The following is a 20,102-nucleotide window of genomic DNA, read 5'->3' as shown; positions in this document are numbered from 1 at the left end:
TGATTTGATCCGTGTGTTTGAAAACTTTTGGTTAGATCTAAAATTGTGCTAATTCAGATCTAACTAGATTTGGCAAATTCGTTTCCATTATTTCTTGCATTCCTCACGGCCACATCGCGTGCTGCCGGATAAAAAACGGCCAAAAAACTACAGTTGCGTATTCTACAGAACAATACCTACGCGAAATTATTCACCGTTAATCACATTACGTAATTTATCGTAGGATCACAGACAATTTTCGGATAGCGATCTTTAGGAATTTGTAATCACTGTTGAATTAATCTTTTCGCTTGCTGAGTTAATAAGCATGAATCAAAGAAAAGAAAATCGCTCACATCTATCACTCGCAAACGCACCGCAGCTTCTACTATACAATTATATAAATCGCTTTTCTATCTTCCGCTGCTTTTCGCTTCGTTACATGCTAAATATTAATTACCCTTGTAAGTAACTATACACTCATTGGATTAGAAACTAAATTAATACAATCGGTGCGACTATATTCTGAAAACTACACTCATACCTGTCCTATTTTCACGTGTACTATAAATGTATGTACCAGAATATTATCTGTAATCTTCAATTTCCTCAGTGGCTCTTAAAAATGGATCAGTAAATCGGAAAAAGATAATATCGTAGATTGAAAATAAAGAGAAGGGAAAATTTTTTTTCTGTTTTTTTTTTTTTTGTTCAAATCTAAACGAAAATGAGAATTTTGTTACATAATTCGCCGGATGATCGTCGTTTTTGTTTTATTTATTTATTTATTTATTTATTTTTTTATTTTTGTTACCCACCGTTAATCGTTATACACAAACACACAGGATGAGAATCACCACCGCATATTTGAAAGCAAAAAACGATCGATAAAAATCAACAAATAAATAATAAAAAAAAAAACAAATTTCTGCTGTGTATTGCAAGAAGCATTTGTTTAGATGAATTTATATTAGTAATGCATAGTGGCGTAGTGTTTTCCAGGTTTGATTTCTATTTGCAGGCAATTTTTGCCAGTAGCATACCAGAGATTATAGAGCTCGTAGGCAGTAGATCCAAGTACAGCGGCGAATACAAGCGGGAACATGGAAAGAGGTATTATAACGCATCACTCATCTCTGTTATACCTTTATACCTTATTATACCATAGTATAAATAGTTATTTGCTGCATAATTCTGATGTTTACTGTTAGTAATAAATATGAAAGCGTATCGTGATGATTTTGCTCGATATTTCCCGCGCGGTGTATTGATTCAAGAGGAAAAAAGAGAAGAACGAGTAATTGCTAAAATGAACTTCACTAAATAACTAACCGCTCTGAGCCTCTTGGTATTAGTTCTGTATGATCATTTCTTGTACATGAGTACATAAATTCGCGTGGATGGGAAGTCTCATTAAAAAATTTGCGGAAAAATTGTGGTTGACAAATTCTCGAAATTCTTTTTCTCCGTCAATAAAAGCCTTGGCGGACGCAACCGGTAATAATCGCATTGAACAATTTCTCAGATGTTTTATGCTCGAAAAAGGAAACCTTCACTTTTCAATTTTCATATTAACAATGAGATCGAAATTTATTATCCGAACAATTATTCTTGTGTCTTTCTTAACTTGAACTTGTGATTTTGAAATAATTACTCAATAAATCCTCGTACGTATACGTACCTATCTAATTTTTAACGATTTGCTTAAATTACCAAACGCCGTTCGAATAACAACCTCGTGTTATTCGTACGGCACAAAATTATATCACACATACATAATTATTCTATTTTGCACGAAAATATTGCAGCACGCTAATCGCATCCCCATATATTTAATATAGAAATATATCTAGTAATAAATGTAGTATAATATTTTAAATAACAATTTCAATATTATATAGTTATAAAAAACATTGTGTTAGAATCACAATTAATATTTTTATTTTCAATATTTTTTTTTGTATTTTTTCCATTCTCTGCACACAGCAATACATTTACATTGCTCTGTGTGTGAGTGTGTATTATATCAATACCAACACACCCACGCACACGCACACATATATATATATATACTTATATTATCAAACTAACAATAGTTTATTGTAATAAAATGCACAATACCACTTTAGTCTGCTACAAAAATTTTTTGTGATGGTTGATATTCGTTATGGTCATTATTATCATCATCATCATCATCATCGTAGTTATTATCGTTATCGTTATTGTTGTTGTTGTTATCATCGTCATCATCATCATCATCATCATCATTATTATTGTTATTGTTATTGTTATGTTATTATTGTCCTTGTTATTATCATCGATTTTTGTCAGAGTTGAATTTTTGTTGCTGTTCTCGTTAGTGCTGTTGTTATCAAGTTATATTAACGCTTTTTTTGGAATCGCGGGATTTCATATTCACATCATGTAATATACCAGGTATATGTATATAGATCGTGCACATGTTTATTGTTATATTTATACTATGTATATACATATGTAAGTAGTGAGTGAATATTTATGTAATAGGATGTGAGTGTGCGCTAACAAGTAAATGAAAGATGAATTTTGATAAAATAGGCGCAATTCGATCAGCGATATGCACTCTCATGCTATAATGAATCACATAAACATACTTCGAATCTATTTTTTTAATGATGTGATATATAAGCGCAATATACGTGGAAAGAAGATTATTATAAAAGTCGATGCTAACGGAAGAAAAAAAAAATTCAACAATTAAATGAAAATATTCATGCTTAACGACGGATGCAAAAAATACGTTCCACGTATGATTAAAATTCATATTAATTAGAAGAAAATGAGATTTATTGATGTAGTAGGTGTACGTTACATGTTTATCTATACGTATTGTAATTACATATTGACTTGATCAATGATTCTATGTACACCGTTTTATTAAGAACTTACGAATTCATAAATTTATTTGTGTCAGTTGGTTTTCGTCCCGGTATCACAATCGTGCGGTGAATTTTGTGTTTCCAAATAGGTATTGTAAGGATAGCGGGTCGCGGGTGAAATTCGCGTTGAAAAAAATGATTCTCAAAAGAACAGTTCTCGAAAAGTGAAAATGATAGACGGACGATTAGTACACAGATGAAAATTATTCAAGCGTACAATGTGTTAGATATGAAGGAAAAAATATATTTCAGAAAACCAGAAATCGAGAGAATTCTCAACGTGATTCACGAACCCGATCTGCTAGAGTGTAGGCTCGCTGTGTGAGAGTTTTGTTCACTTACCTCGATTCGTAAAAAAAGAAAAAAATCAAAGCAAATCGAATCCGTGGAAAAGGAAGAAAAAGTTTTTTTTACTAATGAAATCAGCTGCTATTGACTAATTGATTTCCAATTTCAAAAACTAGCATTTATAATGTAAAAACTCGGACAGATAGAATGAGATCAGCTGCATGGAGATTGGATATTGAGGGAGTTGAATTTGACACGTTATTCCTTCTGATCACATGAACCACTTCTCACAACTATACGGATGAAACAAAACATAGGGCTGAGAAAAAATTCTCTCAAATTGCCCAATCGTGTCGTATTAACAATTTATGGTCCGCAAAAGTTGCGACTTACGGCTAGAATCTCTGAAAATGTATGAAAAAGGCTTGTTTCTTAATCGGTATAAGTATTTCGTTCTGGCAAATGCTTCGAAGTTTTCATTTCTTTTAAAATACCACAGGGTTATTTCGGAGAGAAAGCTAAATATATTGAACCCCATAAAACTACCTCAGAATTTTTTTTTTTTTCAGGGCTAGAAAGTATTTGAAATCTTCCTCCATGTTTCACGTTGCCAACCGGTTATCTTGGGGTTTCCTTCATATCAATCTCGTGTAAAGAGTAGGAAAACTCGAACGCATTCCACCAAGAACAAAAAATATATATCGACTCAATCTCCGAGACCATTGAAAATCGATTCACGTGATCTGGTAATTTTCACTTCTCGCCAAGTAATTGTCTCTACATTTCGAAATATATATATCTTCATCAAAACGCAATAATCAAACGACACTCCATCTATTTTACTAGTTAACATAATGTGATAACGAAGGAATAATAAAGTCTAATAGAAATTAGCAAAATTCAGTACATCTGGTTCTAACATCTTGGACGAAATATCTAACATCTGTGCTTACTATACGCTAACACTTTGTCCCCGTCGTTTGAATGCTGCTGTGATTGGTTATAAAATACACGTAATAAGTAATAGATGACGCAGGATAATTTGGTGATTAACGGAACAATTGGTATAATAATATATTGGAGAAAGAACAAAGAATAAAAATGAGAAGAAAGTGAAACAGGCTGCAAGCTTCAATAAAAGCTCCGCCCGCCACAAGTGCATAAGCAAGGGCAATCGATGTGCATACATTAAGGCGTGATTATAACGCAATATATGAAGACAAAGTCAAAATATTTATATACATATATATATCTAAATGCATATATACATAGATGTAAAATTGAGGAGATAATAGGGTGGCATTATTCTGACGGCAACGGATGATTGTGGGTGTGTAGGCGGTGTTTGCCAGCTGGATCCCAGAGATCACCGAGCTAGCTGCGAATCGCTGCAAGTACGGCGGGCAGTACAAGCGCGAGCGAGGACGAAGGTGGGCGTACCATTCATCCTACGTGGACACCTACCCCTAATTAATTAACAACCCCTCCCTCGTAGTCGCATATTTATATTATTATACTCAAGAAAAAAGGGGAACACTAAAATAAGAGTACATACGGATCACGGACTTGCAGTAATCGACCCGCGTGCCCGGTACACCCCACACTTATGTAACCTCGATGTTCTTCATCTCTGATTTTTTTCTCTTCTCTGACCACCCTCTCCCGAATATTATAACCTGATTGTTGGAAAAAACTTTTTGTTCCGCGTATCTTTTTTTCTTCTCTTTTGCTTTTTAATCTCCTTTTTCTTCACGGAATTATAATGTCCGATTCATAAAATCTGTGTATGTATACACAATGTGTACGTACGCTCCAGGGAGCTTTTATCGGGATGGAAATTTTACAAGGATATTTTCAAGTGCATTGAACTCTGTTAAAAGAAGGGGAGTGTTCTTTTTTCTTTGTTTTTTTTTTTCAAATGGTTATTGGTATTTTTTTCTGTCCGGAAATGTAAGAGGGGATGTTGTTACCGGGTAGCGCCGTTTGTTACTTTCCGTAATCTGCTCTTATGTATAACAAGACTCCTAACTATTGGTTCAGTATTTATGTTCAAATGATCCATTAACCATATAATCTAGAGATCGTATAACACGCATCCCAGGATTTTAAATACATTAACTTTATACCGTTAAGCCCTGTGCCTGTGATTCACTATTGTTACTATAATATATACCGCTTATTTATTATCACATTTTACTAATTTATCGTTCTTTTTCTTTTCTATTCCCCGTTTCATTTTGTTTGTTCGATTTGATTTTTTATCTTTTTCTAATTTGTATCAATTCTCAGACAGTTGTTAACTAGGGAATACATTATAGGTATTAGGTATATCTTTGATGCGCTGATATGACAACAATGCTTTGATTATCTTACTTATGTACGATATTTTCTGGTTTTTTCTGGTTTTTTTTTTTTTGTTCTTGCCGTTATGAAAAATCAGTTTTATGACAGTAGTTGAAAATTGGGAAAATCGATCTGCGCTTTCGAATTTCATTGATATGATTGGCTTCCAAATATCCATGTATGTTGATCCGTATATTATATACGTACACATGGCATGTAAATTTCACCGGCCATTTTGTTTTTTGATTAACTACTTTTGAAAGAGGCAAAATTGTAAAAATTGTTTGTCTCCGTGTCATTTAATCATCATACCCGAGGTAGTAAGCGACCCGGCGAATTTATTCATTCTTCTCGTTTTTCATTTCATCTATTTTGGATATAAACCTTTACCGCATCGATAGCTACTCGGTACATTTAAACGGCGCGGTTCTTCCTGAATAGGGATCCGACTGTCCCTTTTTCGAGGTAACCTATTCTCCCTTCGTATAAATATCAACGATAAAAGGAAGTCATTCGTCCCTAGAGGCGACGCTGGAATAAGTTTAAAATACCATTCGTAAAGCAACCGAAATATCGATCTTTTATTCTTTTTTGTACGCAGGGCGCCCTTTTTTTGTTGCCTCTGCCAAAAATTACTATCGAACGACGTCACGTGAAGGATATTTGAGTTTACTTCGGTGAATTCATCGGTTTATCGTAAATTTTAATCTTCCGATTTCCGTAACAATTTGGTTGTTATTATTTTTCATCTTTTTACTTTCATAGAAATATTTCAGGTCAAATATTTCTGATTTATTTCACATTATAAATAATCAATAATTAAGTATGCCTTGTTTAGATATAAAGAATAATTCAGTTCTTGACTGTTCATTATTTCCATTGATTTCGTGATATTCGATAACGAAAATGAATCGTTTTGTTAACTTATTATTTTGCGCTGCGAATGTTTCAACCCTTAAAATTGTTTAAAAAATCACCTACATTATTTAGCGTACAGGTATGCAAATTATACCCGCCGTGCACATATGCAGAAAAATAAAGAACCTTTGGTGTCCTCTACGTATGATATATCTATGAATGCACAAGAATAAAAAAAATTATATACCGCCAAAAAAAAGCACCCCCTTCTTTTCTGGCACAATTTCAAATTTGTATTTTTTTTTTTTTTTTCCATATGGATGAAACGCTCGAAAAAATGTCCGTGTAAATTATTGGTTATTCAATACCCGAGCAAGGAAAGTAAAATCGAAGAAAAAAAAAAAAAAATGAATTTTTGGAAGGAAAAAATGTGTACCTGTATGATATTTGGTATATAATATATTTACATGCACAGTGCCACGTGTATATACACCACCTTCGTACAGCTCGATAGACGAACATGAGTAGCCCGAAATTGAATACTTGAAATGCCTGTTGAGTTTCTTCGCGGCATGCGTTAGTATTTTTTCGCTAGATATCCGTAGAAAATTCCATTTACAAACCTATATTGATGTATCACGGTACGAAAAAAGAGATATATATATATATATATATATACATATATATATATATATATATTCCGAGTGGTATCATGTGTAAACCTAATGATTATTAGTATTGTTATGTGATATTCTTTTGAAATTATTCAAGTTAATTTTTATGAGAGATGAAACTGCGTATATTGTATAGGTATAGTTGAATAAAAATCTAAGGTTGCGATAATTTTTAAAAATCGGCTGAAATAAATTTCATTTATTGTTAGAGGAATAATTGCATTAATGTACAATGTGTGTTGACTGGTAGCGGGGTGCAGGCATAATATAGGCACATCGGCTATGAATAAAAATATTTGCAATTAGTTCGATCTCAGCACTTCATTGCACGTCTCAACAGAATTCAACGCTGCAATTAATTATTGATCGATTAGTTTTTTACAGAGAACCTGTCGCGCGACGAGTGAATTTTTTTTTTAAGGCCCTGCCGATCTTGTCCGAGGAAAATCACGCCTGAAACTAAAATTAACAAAAATCATTCATGTTAGTACCTACACCGAAAACAATTTCACGGTTATTCCGTTTAAGTTTTCGGTGATTAGAATTTTTGCAAAAACGGCTGTTTCCGTGATGTTCTCTATAATTCGTCGCGAAATGTTCCCTGCAAAAAACGATTTTCATTCGTTTTGTTTCAATGTTGTTAATTAATAGAAAATGGCAGAATATGATTATTTAATATAATATAGATATATGATGTATTTGCTGAGGCACTATAAGTAGACTAGCTGCAATTTTTCCAATTAATTTTATCTTCTTTTTTCTTCTCTTTTTTATTCTACTAGTTTTACCGTTCAATTTCACGCCTTCACAGATTTGTACATTACCTATTGTATTAGGTACTTATAATTTTGTTTCTTCTTCTCGTACCATTTCTTCTAATTTGTTTATAGATAAATAGCATTATAGTCATGATTATCAATTTGTCCAATTCTGTGTTTAATACGAGGAGTATATGTATGACAATTACAACCATCACAATGCTAACACGTCACACCACGCCAAGCGATATAAGCTGATTTGTAAAATATTTGATCGATAATTAACTAAAGGAGAAAGAAAAATCGACTAAATAAAATACACGCAGATCACCCTTATTCGATCGCAGACATATTCACATTCGGATATAGGTACGTACGTATCGTACCTGTGGCACATGCTAGTCGTTTCACATTCATATACATATGTATACGTATGAATAACTAGGTAATTATTAAATTTATGTTACAGATATAAACAAAATTAGCTCATGACCCCCAAGAAACACGATCAATGTTGATGATATTTTTACGAATTTATTGTCAATGAGACCAATAGGTCACGTATACAGGGCAAACCTATGTTAATTGATCTGTTTTGACTACTCGAAAAAAATCGGATCTTCAGTAAAATGTACTCCACAGAAATTTTAGAGTTCGTATGCGGCGGACTACATGTGTTCATGTGAAATCGCGATCGAGTTGGGTTCTTTTTTCATTTGGCGTCTCGATGTAACATACGCCAGAAATTCAATGGAGTTGCTGTTGCCCCTGCGATTTTTAATGATGGGTGATTTGTTCTTACTTTACTGTTACTCGTCCAGAATTTTGAAGATCGTTACTTTTCAAATTCTGACTAGTTGACAAACCTAAGTATCTCTTCTTGCTATCAAAAATTGTGAAAATTTGAAGTTTGTCGATTTTTTTAAATTATCAGCATCACAGCCCGTTCCAAGTCGTCTCTTGATCCCAGCGGCTATTCAACTGAGATTGAGAAAGATGAGATCGCATCTGTAGAATGTTTCCCCCCATTCGAACTTTGAAACTGTTGACAGAAACATTTTCTGCACCAGCCCATTTTTCTGAGCATCAGAATAGTACATTTAAAACGGGACACCCAATACATGATATTTCATTATTGCCAAAGAACGCACTGCACTTGCCGGATACGAACAATTATTCCTCTGCACGTAAAATGTTGTTGTACGTACACAAACCTCATTCATAACTGGCGTAGTTAGACACTACGCGATATGAGTTAGGTTGGCGAAAAATATCCCTAGGGGAATTTACAGCAGCGCAACGGCAGAGGTCTGGCGCCACTCGACCCGCATTCATCATCGTACGTAAATTCCCCCTAGGGATATTTTACGCTAACCTAAATCATATCGCGTAGTGTCTAACTACGACACTTATGAAAAAGTCAAGCTTACATACGCAGCTAATATGAAATCGCGCATTTTCAGAATTGTATTGACACCACTCTCGAATTCAAATAACATTTCCTTTAACCAATTACTAAAATCACATGACAATCATTAGAGCGCAATGTCGATAATTCGTAAATACCGCGAATGGTTCGGAATAATTTTTTCCTTACTGTTTTGTTTTATCACAGCATTTTTAATTGTGTGTTATTTCATTGAAAATGTATTTTCGTTATTATCGTTGGCTCCGTATACACCGGGTCTCCCAATTCAAACGAATAGTCCGATTATCTCAAGAAAATATTGATTCATCGTATCAAAAAATAGTTCAGATCAAAGTTCTACCAGATATCCATCTTTTTTATCAAATAAGGAACTCGATTATCGAACAAAGGAAAATGAATAATCTTAGCTCCAAGTAATCAGAAGTTCTCAATGATTATAACTTATTGCTAGCATACTGTCTGTGCTTACAATTAGCTTGTGCAATTTTGAACTGACACAAATCCCAAGTCTTCTTAGCTGCCTAGTCCCGTAGGAATGTCACTATTCCGGGATCTCTTTGAAACCCAACAATTTTAATCCAAACTATTTTTCGATGAAATGAATTATTTTTTAGAAAATCGAATTCATTTCAATTGGGCACTCTGTATTATACACACAATGTATATGTATCCACCGTGTTGCGTTATTACTGTCGTTACTGTCATTATCATCATCATCATCATCATCATTATTATTATTATGAGTATGATTATCGTTATTATTGTTGTTATTATTACGATTATTATTATTGTTGTTGTTGTTGTTGTTGCTGTTGTTGTTATCATCATCATCACTGCAATTATTAGGTTATTATTATTGCTGTTATTACTATTATGATTTGTTAAATTAACAATAGTTTTTAGTACGTTGCAGTGCGATGTTTATTTCTCTTTATCAGTCTATCAAATATTCAATGACCCGTACTCATGTACTTATTCATTTATTTATTAATTAATTTGTTCATTCATTATGTTTTGTCGTGTTATCAATCACGTAACCGTTATGCTGATTATTGTACTCGTATTTATTTCGGCTGTGTTGAGCGCTAGTATGAACGAGTGATTTAATATATGTGTATTATACAGTTAACCAGACACTAACATTGCTCACTAATTGAAAAACCAAAAAATAAAAATAAACTAACCGTAACCAGTTATTAGTTCATTAGCAAATCAATTACATCTATGGAGAACAAGGAATTCTCAAAGGGTGAATGTGAAATCTTTTAATTTTATTTTCAATTTTTGATTTCTATATATTGTCTATCACTGTTGTTGATCGTATATACTCATCATCTACGAAATTATTGGAAATAAAATAGGCGCGCAATATTTTTTCATAGCACGTAAATCTCACGTAGTATTCAAACTATCCGTAATTATGTATAGGTAAAAAATAAAAAAGCGATTAACGATAAGAGATGAAGAGGAAAAAAGTTATTCAAAAAGCAAGTGAATTGGCAACAAAATTTTCTGCCCTAGACCGTGCGAGTCGCAAAAAAATGTGAACAAATAAATGAATAAATAAATAAGTAAATGAAAAATAAAAATAAATGAATGAATGAGAAATAGAAAATACAACACCTGCCCCCGTTGAAGAGGTGATGCAGTTGTGAGGTGGACGTATGATAAAACCAAATTTAGTGAATCTATATTATAATTATATAAATTATATAATTATAAAATAGATTCCCATATATATACATATATGTATAAATTAGATACAGTTAAAATATAATAGGCCTAGGTTTAGGTGTAGGTGTGTAGGAATAGGCGTAGGTAGGTAGCCTATGATTCACCCTGCCCTTCAGATTGATATGAATTATATATACATATATATATGAATATAACACCACGCGTTCGTCACATATTTTCTATTATATGTATACACATATTATTATCATTACTATAATTGTTCTTGTTGTTGTTATTATTATTATCGATCTTAATCTTAATCTCAATCTTATTATTATTATCATCATCATCATCATCATGATCATCATGATCATTATCATCATCATCATTATCATCATCATCATTATCATCATCATCATTATCATCATCATCATTATCATTATATTATTATCATTATCATCATCATCATCATCATCATCATCATCATCATCATCATTATTATTATTATTATTATCATTATTATCATTATTATCATTATTATCATTATTATCATTATTATCATTATAATCATTATATAATTGAATGGGCCCGCGGATTGCATAGCGGTATTATAACGCACTATCTATGAGAGTGCCAGTGGCTTCCCTATGTGATTCCGCGTGTCGCCCGCACGGTAGATGAACCAAAATTATTCCAATTGTATTCTGTGTTTAACCCCGAAAAACAAAAAAAAACCCGAAATAATTATGATCACTCAGGTTCCCAAGTCCCATTCACAGCTCTGAAGAAAAGAACAGATCCTATCACCTTACCCTTTGAAACCCAACCCTTTCCAACGAACACCAAACCACAAGAACAAAAAATTTATCTATATAATAAATAATTTTACATACATGTGATGAATCATTTTGAAAAAAAAAGAACAAAGTAATAATTTAAAAGCCGCAAAACTCTCAATTTTACCTACGCGAGTATTATATTATGTGTTTTATTCTTCTATCACGTGGTATAGGCCATATTCGCCAGTTGTATCCCCGAGATAATTGACCTGATCGGAACGCGAAACAAGTACGGCGGCACTTTGAAGAACGAGCGAGGTCGCAGGTGAGAGATTATTACAAAAACCAAGAATCAAACAAAAAAAAAACAAAGAAAAATATTAAAAATCAAATATTTATACCTATATTTGAAAAAAAATCAAATCCTTCCAAATCACGCATTCCTTCATACCTTCTCTCCTGTCCTCGATAGAAAAAGAGGAACAGATTTCTTATCGGATCGAACCCACCGTAATTGAAAGTGAGGTAATCATGTCGATTTGATCGGATCCTGATCCTCCATGTGTTTTGGTTTTTCAGCATTTGTTGTAAATATCATACGTAAAATATCCGGTAGAAATCAATTTTTCTTCTTGTCCAATATTCTCATGGAGCAATGTATGTTCAAAGTATTATAGAAATGGTTGTTTTCGAAGAACCTGAAAATTTTGGAAATTAAGTTTAACTTGAGAAAATTAATAAATTGGTTTTGAAGCGAACGTTACAACTGATAGACCGCTATTTAATGTACCGGAGGATTAGGAAAACTTAAGATACCACTGTCACATGGAACAAAAATAGAACATACGAATGCTGCAAAATAGAACAAAATAAAGACCGTCAGAATCTACGGTTTGAGTTGACATGAAGTGCCCCATACACGTACGACCGGTTATGTTGATTGTGAATCGTTTCGTGGCTAACTTACACGCCAAGCGATTCACAATCAACCTGACCGGGCGTACGTATGCATACAATATGCATTGTAATAATTTAGTTTCACCATGTTACGCCAATCGATATAACCCAAACAGATTTCCCAGCACCATCAACGATCCTCGCCATGTACACCGCATTCAATTGACATGAAAACGGAAAAGATAGAAAAAAACGTTATCCAACACCCTCCCGAACCAGGAATTCGGGAACCCTTTTCTCTCGTCTCCAAATTCAGACCGCCTTTGTACATCTATGTATGTGTGTACACAAACCTCATCATAATTGGCGTAGTCAGACATTACGCGATATGATTTAGGTTGGCGCAAAATATCCCTAGTGGAATTCACGGCAGAGGTGGGGATCTGGCGCCGCTCGACCCGCATCGACCGCCCACGATCTGCCATGATCCATGTGAGGTGTTAACCCTACAAAACTGACACAGCCATTTAACGATGATTTAACAATAAACGAGATGCGTTGGGCAGAGAAATGATATGGTGAATTGGATAGGATAGGGTGATCTCCGTCGATGACAGAGTAAACACTTGCCATTGTTGCATCCGAAATGATTGTTGTAAGAAAAGGGCCATAAACGAGACGTATTAGGGATAATTTTAATATGTTCGGTAAACACTTCTAACGCGTCTCGTTCATCGTTAAATCATCGTTAAACGGCTGTGTCAATTTTGTAAGGTTAACACCCCACATGGCTCATGGCAGATCGTGGGCGGTCGATGCGGGTCGAGCAGCGCCAGATCCCCACCTCTGCCGTGGCGCTGCTGTGAATCCCACTAGGGATATTTTGCACCAACCTAAATCATATCACGTAGGGTCTAACTACGCCAATTATGAATCAGGTTTGTGTACGTACCTCGGCCACTCTTTTTTTGTAATTTTTTTTGGTTTTTCTGGATGTGATTCGTTTTTTTTTTCACCGTTACATGATATCAGATCAAATCAGAATCTTCGATTCTTCTTTAACCATAACGAATTAACCAATCAAATTTTAATTAATGTCGTGGGAAAATGTATACATTCTTTGCTATTGGCTGATTTCATTCCCGAAATACCTCTTTGCTCTTCGGATTTCAAAAGATGGAGTGAAATTATTATTCCTTTTTTTGTCTCTTTTCCAACATTTTAAATCGGATATCGAACCGTCCGGTGCGTTCGTACAATTTTATTATCGATTTTTTTATTTCATTGTCCTCCCAATCACACCTAGCAATTGTATGGATTATAAAAAGTCCCTGACTGGTTAGCTTGTATGTATGTTCGTACGTCCGTCTGTCAGTGTACTTTTATTTAATTTATCTATCTGTTTCTTTTTGTCGTCGAACATCTCCTGCTAACTTTATAACCATAGGTATGTGTGTTACACCATAGGTATATACACGCTATATATTCAAATATTATTTCTCGTTATATTAGATCACTTAAAAACACAGAATTGAGTAAGCAATTGACGAACATTGATCCCAGCATGAAAGAATCTAGCATCCTCTACATCGCACCTTTTGTTCAATTAATGGATCGATCAATTAATTGATGTATAATACATTCGTTGACGTTTGTGTTCCACCCCATAATATGTACCAATCTACGATATTATATATTGTTAAAAAATTTTGGTGTTTCTATCTAATAAGAAGTACATATATTATATGTTATACATACGACATAACCCGGTTATTAAATATTGTATAAATATACTAATACAGACCCATGGATATTACGTAATATATATGGGGGATTCCATGCAAATTCATCGATGTTTTGAGCCGGCCTCTTCGATTTCGCTGAAGCTTTTTTGACATTTTCTATCCTACCAAAGACATTTTTCTGAATTTTTTACCCAACCTAAAAACCGTTACGAATTTTTGAAAAAACCGCCCTTTTTTTCAAATTGCAATAACTTTTTCAAAAATTGACCTTTCGGCTCGTTTTTTTTTGTAAAATTTTTTTTTGTCATGTAGGTTTCGGCCAAAATTACAAAATTTTACGGTTATTTTGATCTAATTTTATTTATCTTCTAAGTTTTTAAAAACAATCCAAAACAATTTCAGCGCAAAGTCAAAAAAAATAAGCCACATTTAGAAATTTTTTTATTTTTAATACAAAAAAAAACAAATAGAATGGAAAGTCGGCACAAAATTAAAATAGCGGGGTTAAATACTGTCTTAGTTGAAGTTTTTTTTAAAAAAAGAAAATTGAAAATCGAAAGGGTCGAAATTCGAACAAATGACGGTTTTATTGAAAAAACTGAAATATTTCATGTATGGTGACTTTCGAAAAAAAAAATATATTTTTTCTGAAACCTACATTCAAAAACAAAAATTTTACAAAAAAAAACGAGCCGAAAGGTCAATTTTTGCAAAAGTTATTGCAATTTAAAAAAAAGGGCGGTTTTTTCAAAAATTCGTAACGTTTTTTGGGTTGGGTAAAAAATCTGAAAAAATTCAGAAAAATGTCTTTGGTAAGATAGAGAACGTCAAAAAAGTTTCAGCGAAATCGAAGTGGGTCAGGTCAAAACCTCGGTGATTTCGCATGGAATCCCCCATATACATATGCATATTCATATAACTCTATGTACGAAACACGTTCAGTTCAAATCGATTAAGTATATAATACAATTATAAGTGTACTCCATGAATCGATTATCGGAATTATAAAATATTTTCAATCGTTCGATACTTATGTACACGAACCTCATTCATAAGTGGCGCATGTGAACACTACGCGATTTGATTTAGGTTGGTACAAAATATCACTAGTAGAATTTACAGCAGCGCACAGCAGAGGTGGGGGGGATCCGGCGCCACTCGACTTGCCTCGACCGGCCACGATCTGTCATGATCCACGGCGTGTTAACCTCACAAAACAGACACAGCCATTTAACGATGATTTAACGATAAACGAGACGCGTTAGCAGTCTAAAGCAGTTAGCAGTCAGAAGTTAGCATGCAATTATCCTTAATGCGTCTCGTTTATTGTCCTTTTCTTAGAACAATCATTTCGGATGCATCAATGGCAAGTGTTTACGTTGTCATCGACGGAGATCATCCTATCCTATCTAATTCACCATATCATTTCTCTGCCCAAAATAACATCGGTCGTGTTTTCTACGATATTATCGACAAATAATTCTAATATTTTCGGTAAATACGCCGTGGAACATGACAGATAGTGGCCGTTTGATGCGAGTCGAGCGGCGCCGGATCCCCCCCACCTCTGCTGTGGCGCAGCTGTAAATTCGACCAGGGATATTTTGCGCCAACCTAAATCAAATGGCGTAGTGTTTACATGCGCCACTTTTGAATGAGGTTTGTGTGCGTACCTTCACAAAGACACTATAACGTGGGTGTTCTGATAATACTCGATTAACCAGGAAATAAATCGATCCTCATTTATTTTCTATACTGCGATGAAAGAAAGAAAGAGTGAGAAAGGTGGAAAAAATCGACGAAAATCATTTTCTATCTTCGCAAATTTTCTTGAATATTATACAGAACTTGAGTTTTCATTGATATGTGTGCCATCTCTCATCTCTTTCTTCTCTTTCATGCGGATTAGAGATTGGAATAGCTGAATGACTGTCGCATCTGGAAAAACAAAAGTTGCAACAAGAACTACTAAATGAAATCGAATCAAATATATCGAGTTGCTCGTGTGGTTTTCAAAAAACTTTTCACCCGTAGGTTGTACATGAAAGCATCGATCATATTTTTGCCAATCACGAAACGCTCTTCATCGTTAAGTAAAGGAAAAAAAAAGATCCATTAATTATAAACTCAGTTTAGCGTCAGGTGCGTGTATTACACTTTCAGCAGCCACCACCCCACATAACTATCATACGGCGGTCGGTACGTCATTTCTTTAAGATGTTTTTTTTCTTCTCATTCTATTTTTTTGGTTTTTAATTTCTTGCGATTTGTATGAAATATTTATGATCGCAACGGCGATTTCAACGATGCGGTTAATAAGGTTACACGAATGTAAGATGTTATACACCAAAATATACTCGAACATTCTTACACTTTTAATTGAAGAACACGAAGTTGTCATCGGTCAATATAGAAGATCATGATGGATGTGGTACAGTTTCCCAGAAATCAATTAATCATTCCACCTAATCTAATACAATCTTTTTAAAGAAATTTCTCAAAGTATGATATTCATATGCTACCAACTGAATCAATTGTATCATATCCAAAATGAGTTTAGAAAATTTTTCAAGACCACAGCGCATGGAATGTCTCTTCGCCACTTTTTCTAATTATATTACAAATAAATACACAGTTCATCTCGTTATTTTTTTGTTTCTTTTTTACATTTTTCCACGTAGTGAAATCTTTTCACCAATTGTTTTTTTTTGGTTCCTGTTTTTGTTCCAAAGACATTCTTTTTTCTTTTTGTATGTACTATACAACCCAGGTAAATTAACTTTCCGCTACATACAATATTACATGTACCGTAATCGAGTCGTTCTGTAAATTGTAAATACATAGGTGAAAAATTCTTACTTGTTTTTTGTTCCGTTATTCATATTTTTTGGATTTGTTTGGAAGCACCTCTTCACGTTTTTCTGTAATTATATCACACGAATATAAAAGCCTGCACTCACGATTTGATAATTAGATTACATGTACTTTAATCATTTTGTACATAATATACATATAATATATATTATAAATAGAGTTGTATATTTAGCTGAAATTAGCAAGAGAACAATAAAGTTTATTTAGTCAACCCGGTAAGTCCAATATCATAAAAATTCATGATCGATTGGAATTGAAAATTATAATGTTCTTTATTGTAAAAAAAAAATTACAAAATTATATTTATGCGTGAAATTTATCAAATACAATATGGAGAACGCGTTCAAATCATCGTTCAACTCAAAATTTTTTAAAGAAATATCATACATGTATAAAAAGAAAAAACCACGTACGATATTTCTTCCACATATGAATCAACGTTTCATGTCATACATTTTCGCTGATAGCTAGCTATGAGTTGTCCGATTAATTATGTGGAAAATTTTTATAAGTCAACATTTAGAAATCACAAAAATATCGACAAAGGAAAAACACTTATTGTGACAGCAGACTAAAATGGTATGAATAAGAGTTACGGGAAGAAACAATAAAATATAAAAGAATCAACGATGTGAATTTTTGAGAGAATAAGAAAATTAAGTCTGTGAAACCAGCACATATTTGCTGTACAAACAGAAAATTGATATCGATATCCGTGTTATGTGTGTTGCGAATAATCGATGTAGCTTAAATTAGTAAAACTGTAGTAATTTCTTTATCATAATCATATGAATTCAATGACTTGAACAAATAATCGAAAATCGATCTAATATGTGTCTTGTGTTGGCAGACACATTGTCGTTTGCGGTCACATCACCTACGAATCAGTGTCGCATTTCCTCAAGGACTTTTTACACGAGGATCGCGAGGACGTCGACGTAGAAGTTGTATTTTTGCACAGGTATGATATGAGAATTTTCCGAAACTCGTCATTATCATCATTAATATTATTTTCGTTGAAAAACGGAATTCAGTCAAACTCACGCAAATGTGAGGTATCCGTATATTGAAACATTTATTTATTCTGTTCAAAACTGAATTTTGTTTAGAATGCATTCTTCGATACATTTATTGGTATGTTTATAGTTTAGTAAAAAAACAAACCGATCGTTCAATCGTGTTAAGCTATACCTGAAAAGGACCAGAAAAATGAAACCAATAACAATTGTATATAGGGTTGGCAATTTTACTGCACTTTTTGAACAATCCATCGAATCGATAGCATCGTTTTAATTTCTAGATTTCCCGTCACACGTTTGTAGTTCGAATCATTGAACTCGTTGTTAGTAACAAAAATCACTGCAAGAACTGTTACTGTTAATATCATCTTCACTGTCAGCGTCAGTAGAGTTGTGATCACCTATTCGATATCATTAAAAACCTCCGAATAAAATTAACGTCAATTCCAAATTTCAGGGTAATGAGGTATTGAGAAGTAGTTCAGAGATAAATTTCTTATCAAAATATAATTGAGATTACGATGGCCCGGAAAATCATCATTTACATAGACTCAAGAAGGATTATGATATTAGGAATTGGGGCGGCAGATGTAAGGAGAAATCTAGCTATAGAAGAAAACTAAAAAATCTGCTCGCATCTTTAATTATATCTTCGCTAAGTCGATTTGATAATAATCAATCACATTCATGACACCTGCCCATCTAGTCGTCATTTTCATGATCGTTCTTTAATTTTTCTCGAGTAAACAAGGATAAACGAGAATTGTTATTTGAATTTACGATGATTTCGTTCCGAGAAAAATTGGAAGGAAAAAATAGGGGGGAAAATTCACAGCGGCATAAGGATGAGTAATGACGCATATAAATTTACAATAACTGACTAGAAAAATCGTTGATTGGGCCCCGGAACACGGTTATTTCTGGGGGGGGGGGAGGTGTCCTGAGATGTAAGGAATGGCCTATGCTTGCAGGAAAGAACCAGATTTGGAGCTCGAGGGTCTCCTGAAGAGGCATTACACGACCGTGGAGTTTTTTCAGGGAACTATGATGAACGCAGTGGACCTGGAACGCGTCAAGGTACCCCGTAACCTTACCTGCCCCCCCAACCGTTGACCTACGACCCCCGAAACCAAATCCGGCTACAAATATTCCACGCCAAAATATATCGCCGCACTTCTTGATTATATATTATAAAACTCACATTTTTAGGTTTTTACAGTATTCATCTGGGTCCAACAACCGTTGATAATATAAACATATATACATGAATAATATGTATCAAAAATATACATACGCTCTTCTCGTTATATACCTTACATATTCATAGGCGTATAAATAGAACTTTATAACATTATTATTACTATTTTGATTATACTGTACCATCTTATATTCATAATTTATATGCTCAATATTTTAGATTTGGATTTAAACTGCCTCTCGCCATTTTTTTTTCAGTTCACTGATTCGACGAGAAAGTAAAGTGAAAAAGTTAAGGGATGCCGGATTCGATGTGTCATGAAATGAAATAGTGTCGACGACAGACGTGTGACGCGAAACTCGTTTCTATAGGTTTCCTGATATTCGATAAGATTTTGAAAACCTGTGCAACAGGATTATCTCAGCTGATGAAAAATCGCTTCGGCATTCCTCTCATTCAAAACTGATCGTAAGACGATGAGAATCTGATAGATAATTTTGGCGATAGACAGTTAACGTAGAAGCAACCGTCTGCAAATCTGCATGGCATGCTGTATTGGGCTATGAGGCAGGATCAGCGTGCAGTAGCTACTTTCTAGATACGTGATGATTGATATATTATTTCCGTTACATCGTGTTCTATGAAAATCGATCATCACGTCGTTATCAT

The 20,102-nt window shown here is 33.9% G+C and overlaps 1 protein-coding gene across 50 annotated transcripts in view; it reads left to right on the top strand.

Moving 5' to 3' along the window:
- The window catches only part of LOC105690568 (calcium-activated potassium channel slowpoke), an 89,821-nt gene that overhangs the window by 35,494 nt on the left and 34,225 nt on the right, over positions 1-20,102 (top strand). For 19 of the 50 annotated variants that reach the window (XR_007279354.1, XM_048658246.1, XM_025746986.2 and 16 more), the window contains exons 6-7: positions 11,934-12,025; positions 18,067-18,177. Coding sequence is in view for 49 of the 50 variants with exons in the window: in XM_048658246.1 (XP_048514203.1) it covers positions 11,934-12,025; positions 18,067-18,177 (203 nt within the window). In the remaining variant the exon portion in view is untranslated. Of the gene's footprint in view, positions 1-1,000; positions 1,093-4,523; positions 4,616-11,933; positions 12,026-18,066; positions 18,178-19,206; positions 19,313-20,102 lie in introns of all 50 variants that reach the window. The other 31 variants (XM_048658349.1, XM_048658331.1, XM_048658274.1 and 28 more) reach the window with 5 other exon arrangements.

This window comes from Athalia rosae, chromosome 1 (genome assembly GCF_917208135.1).
Source record: "Athalia rosae chromosome 1, iyAthRosa1.1, whole genome shotgun sequence".
NCBI lineage: Eukaryota > Metazoa > Arthropoda > Insecta > Hymenoptera > Athaliidae > Athalia > Athalia rosae.
Note: the sequence above shows the minus strand (reverse complement) of the source record. Positions and strands in the feature narration are given on the sequence as shown.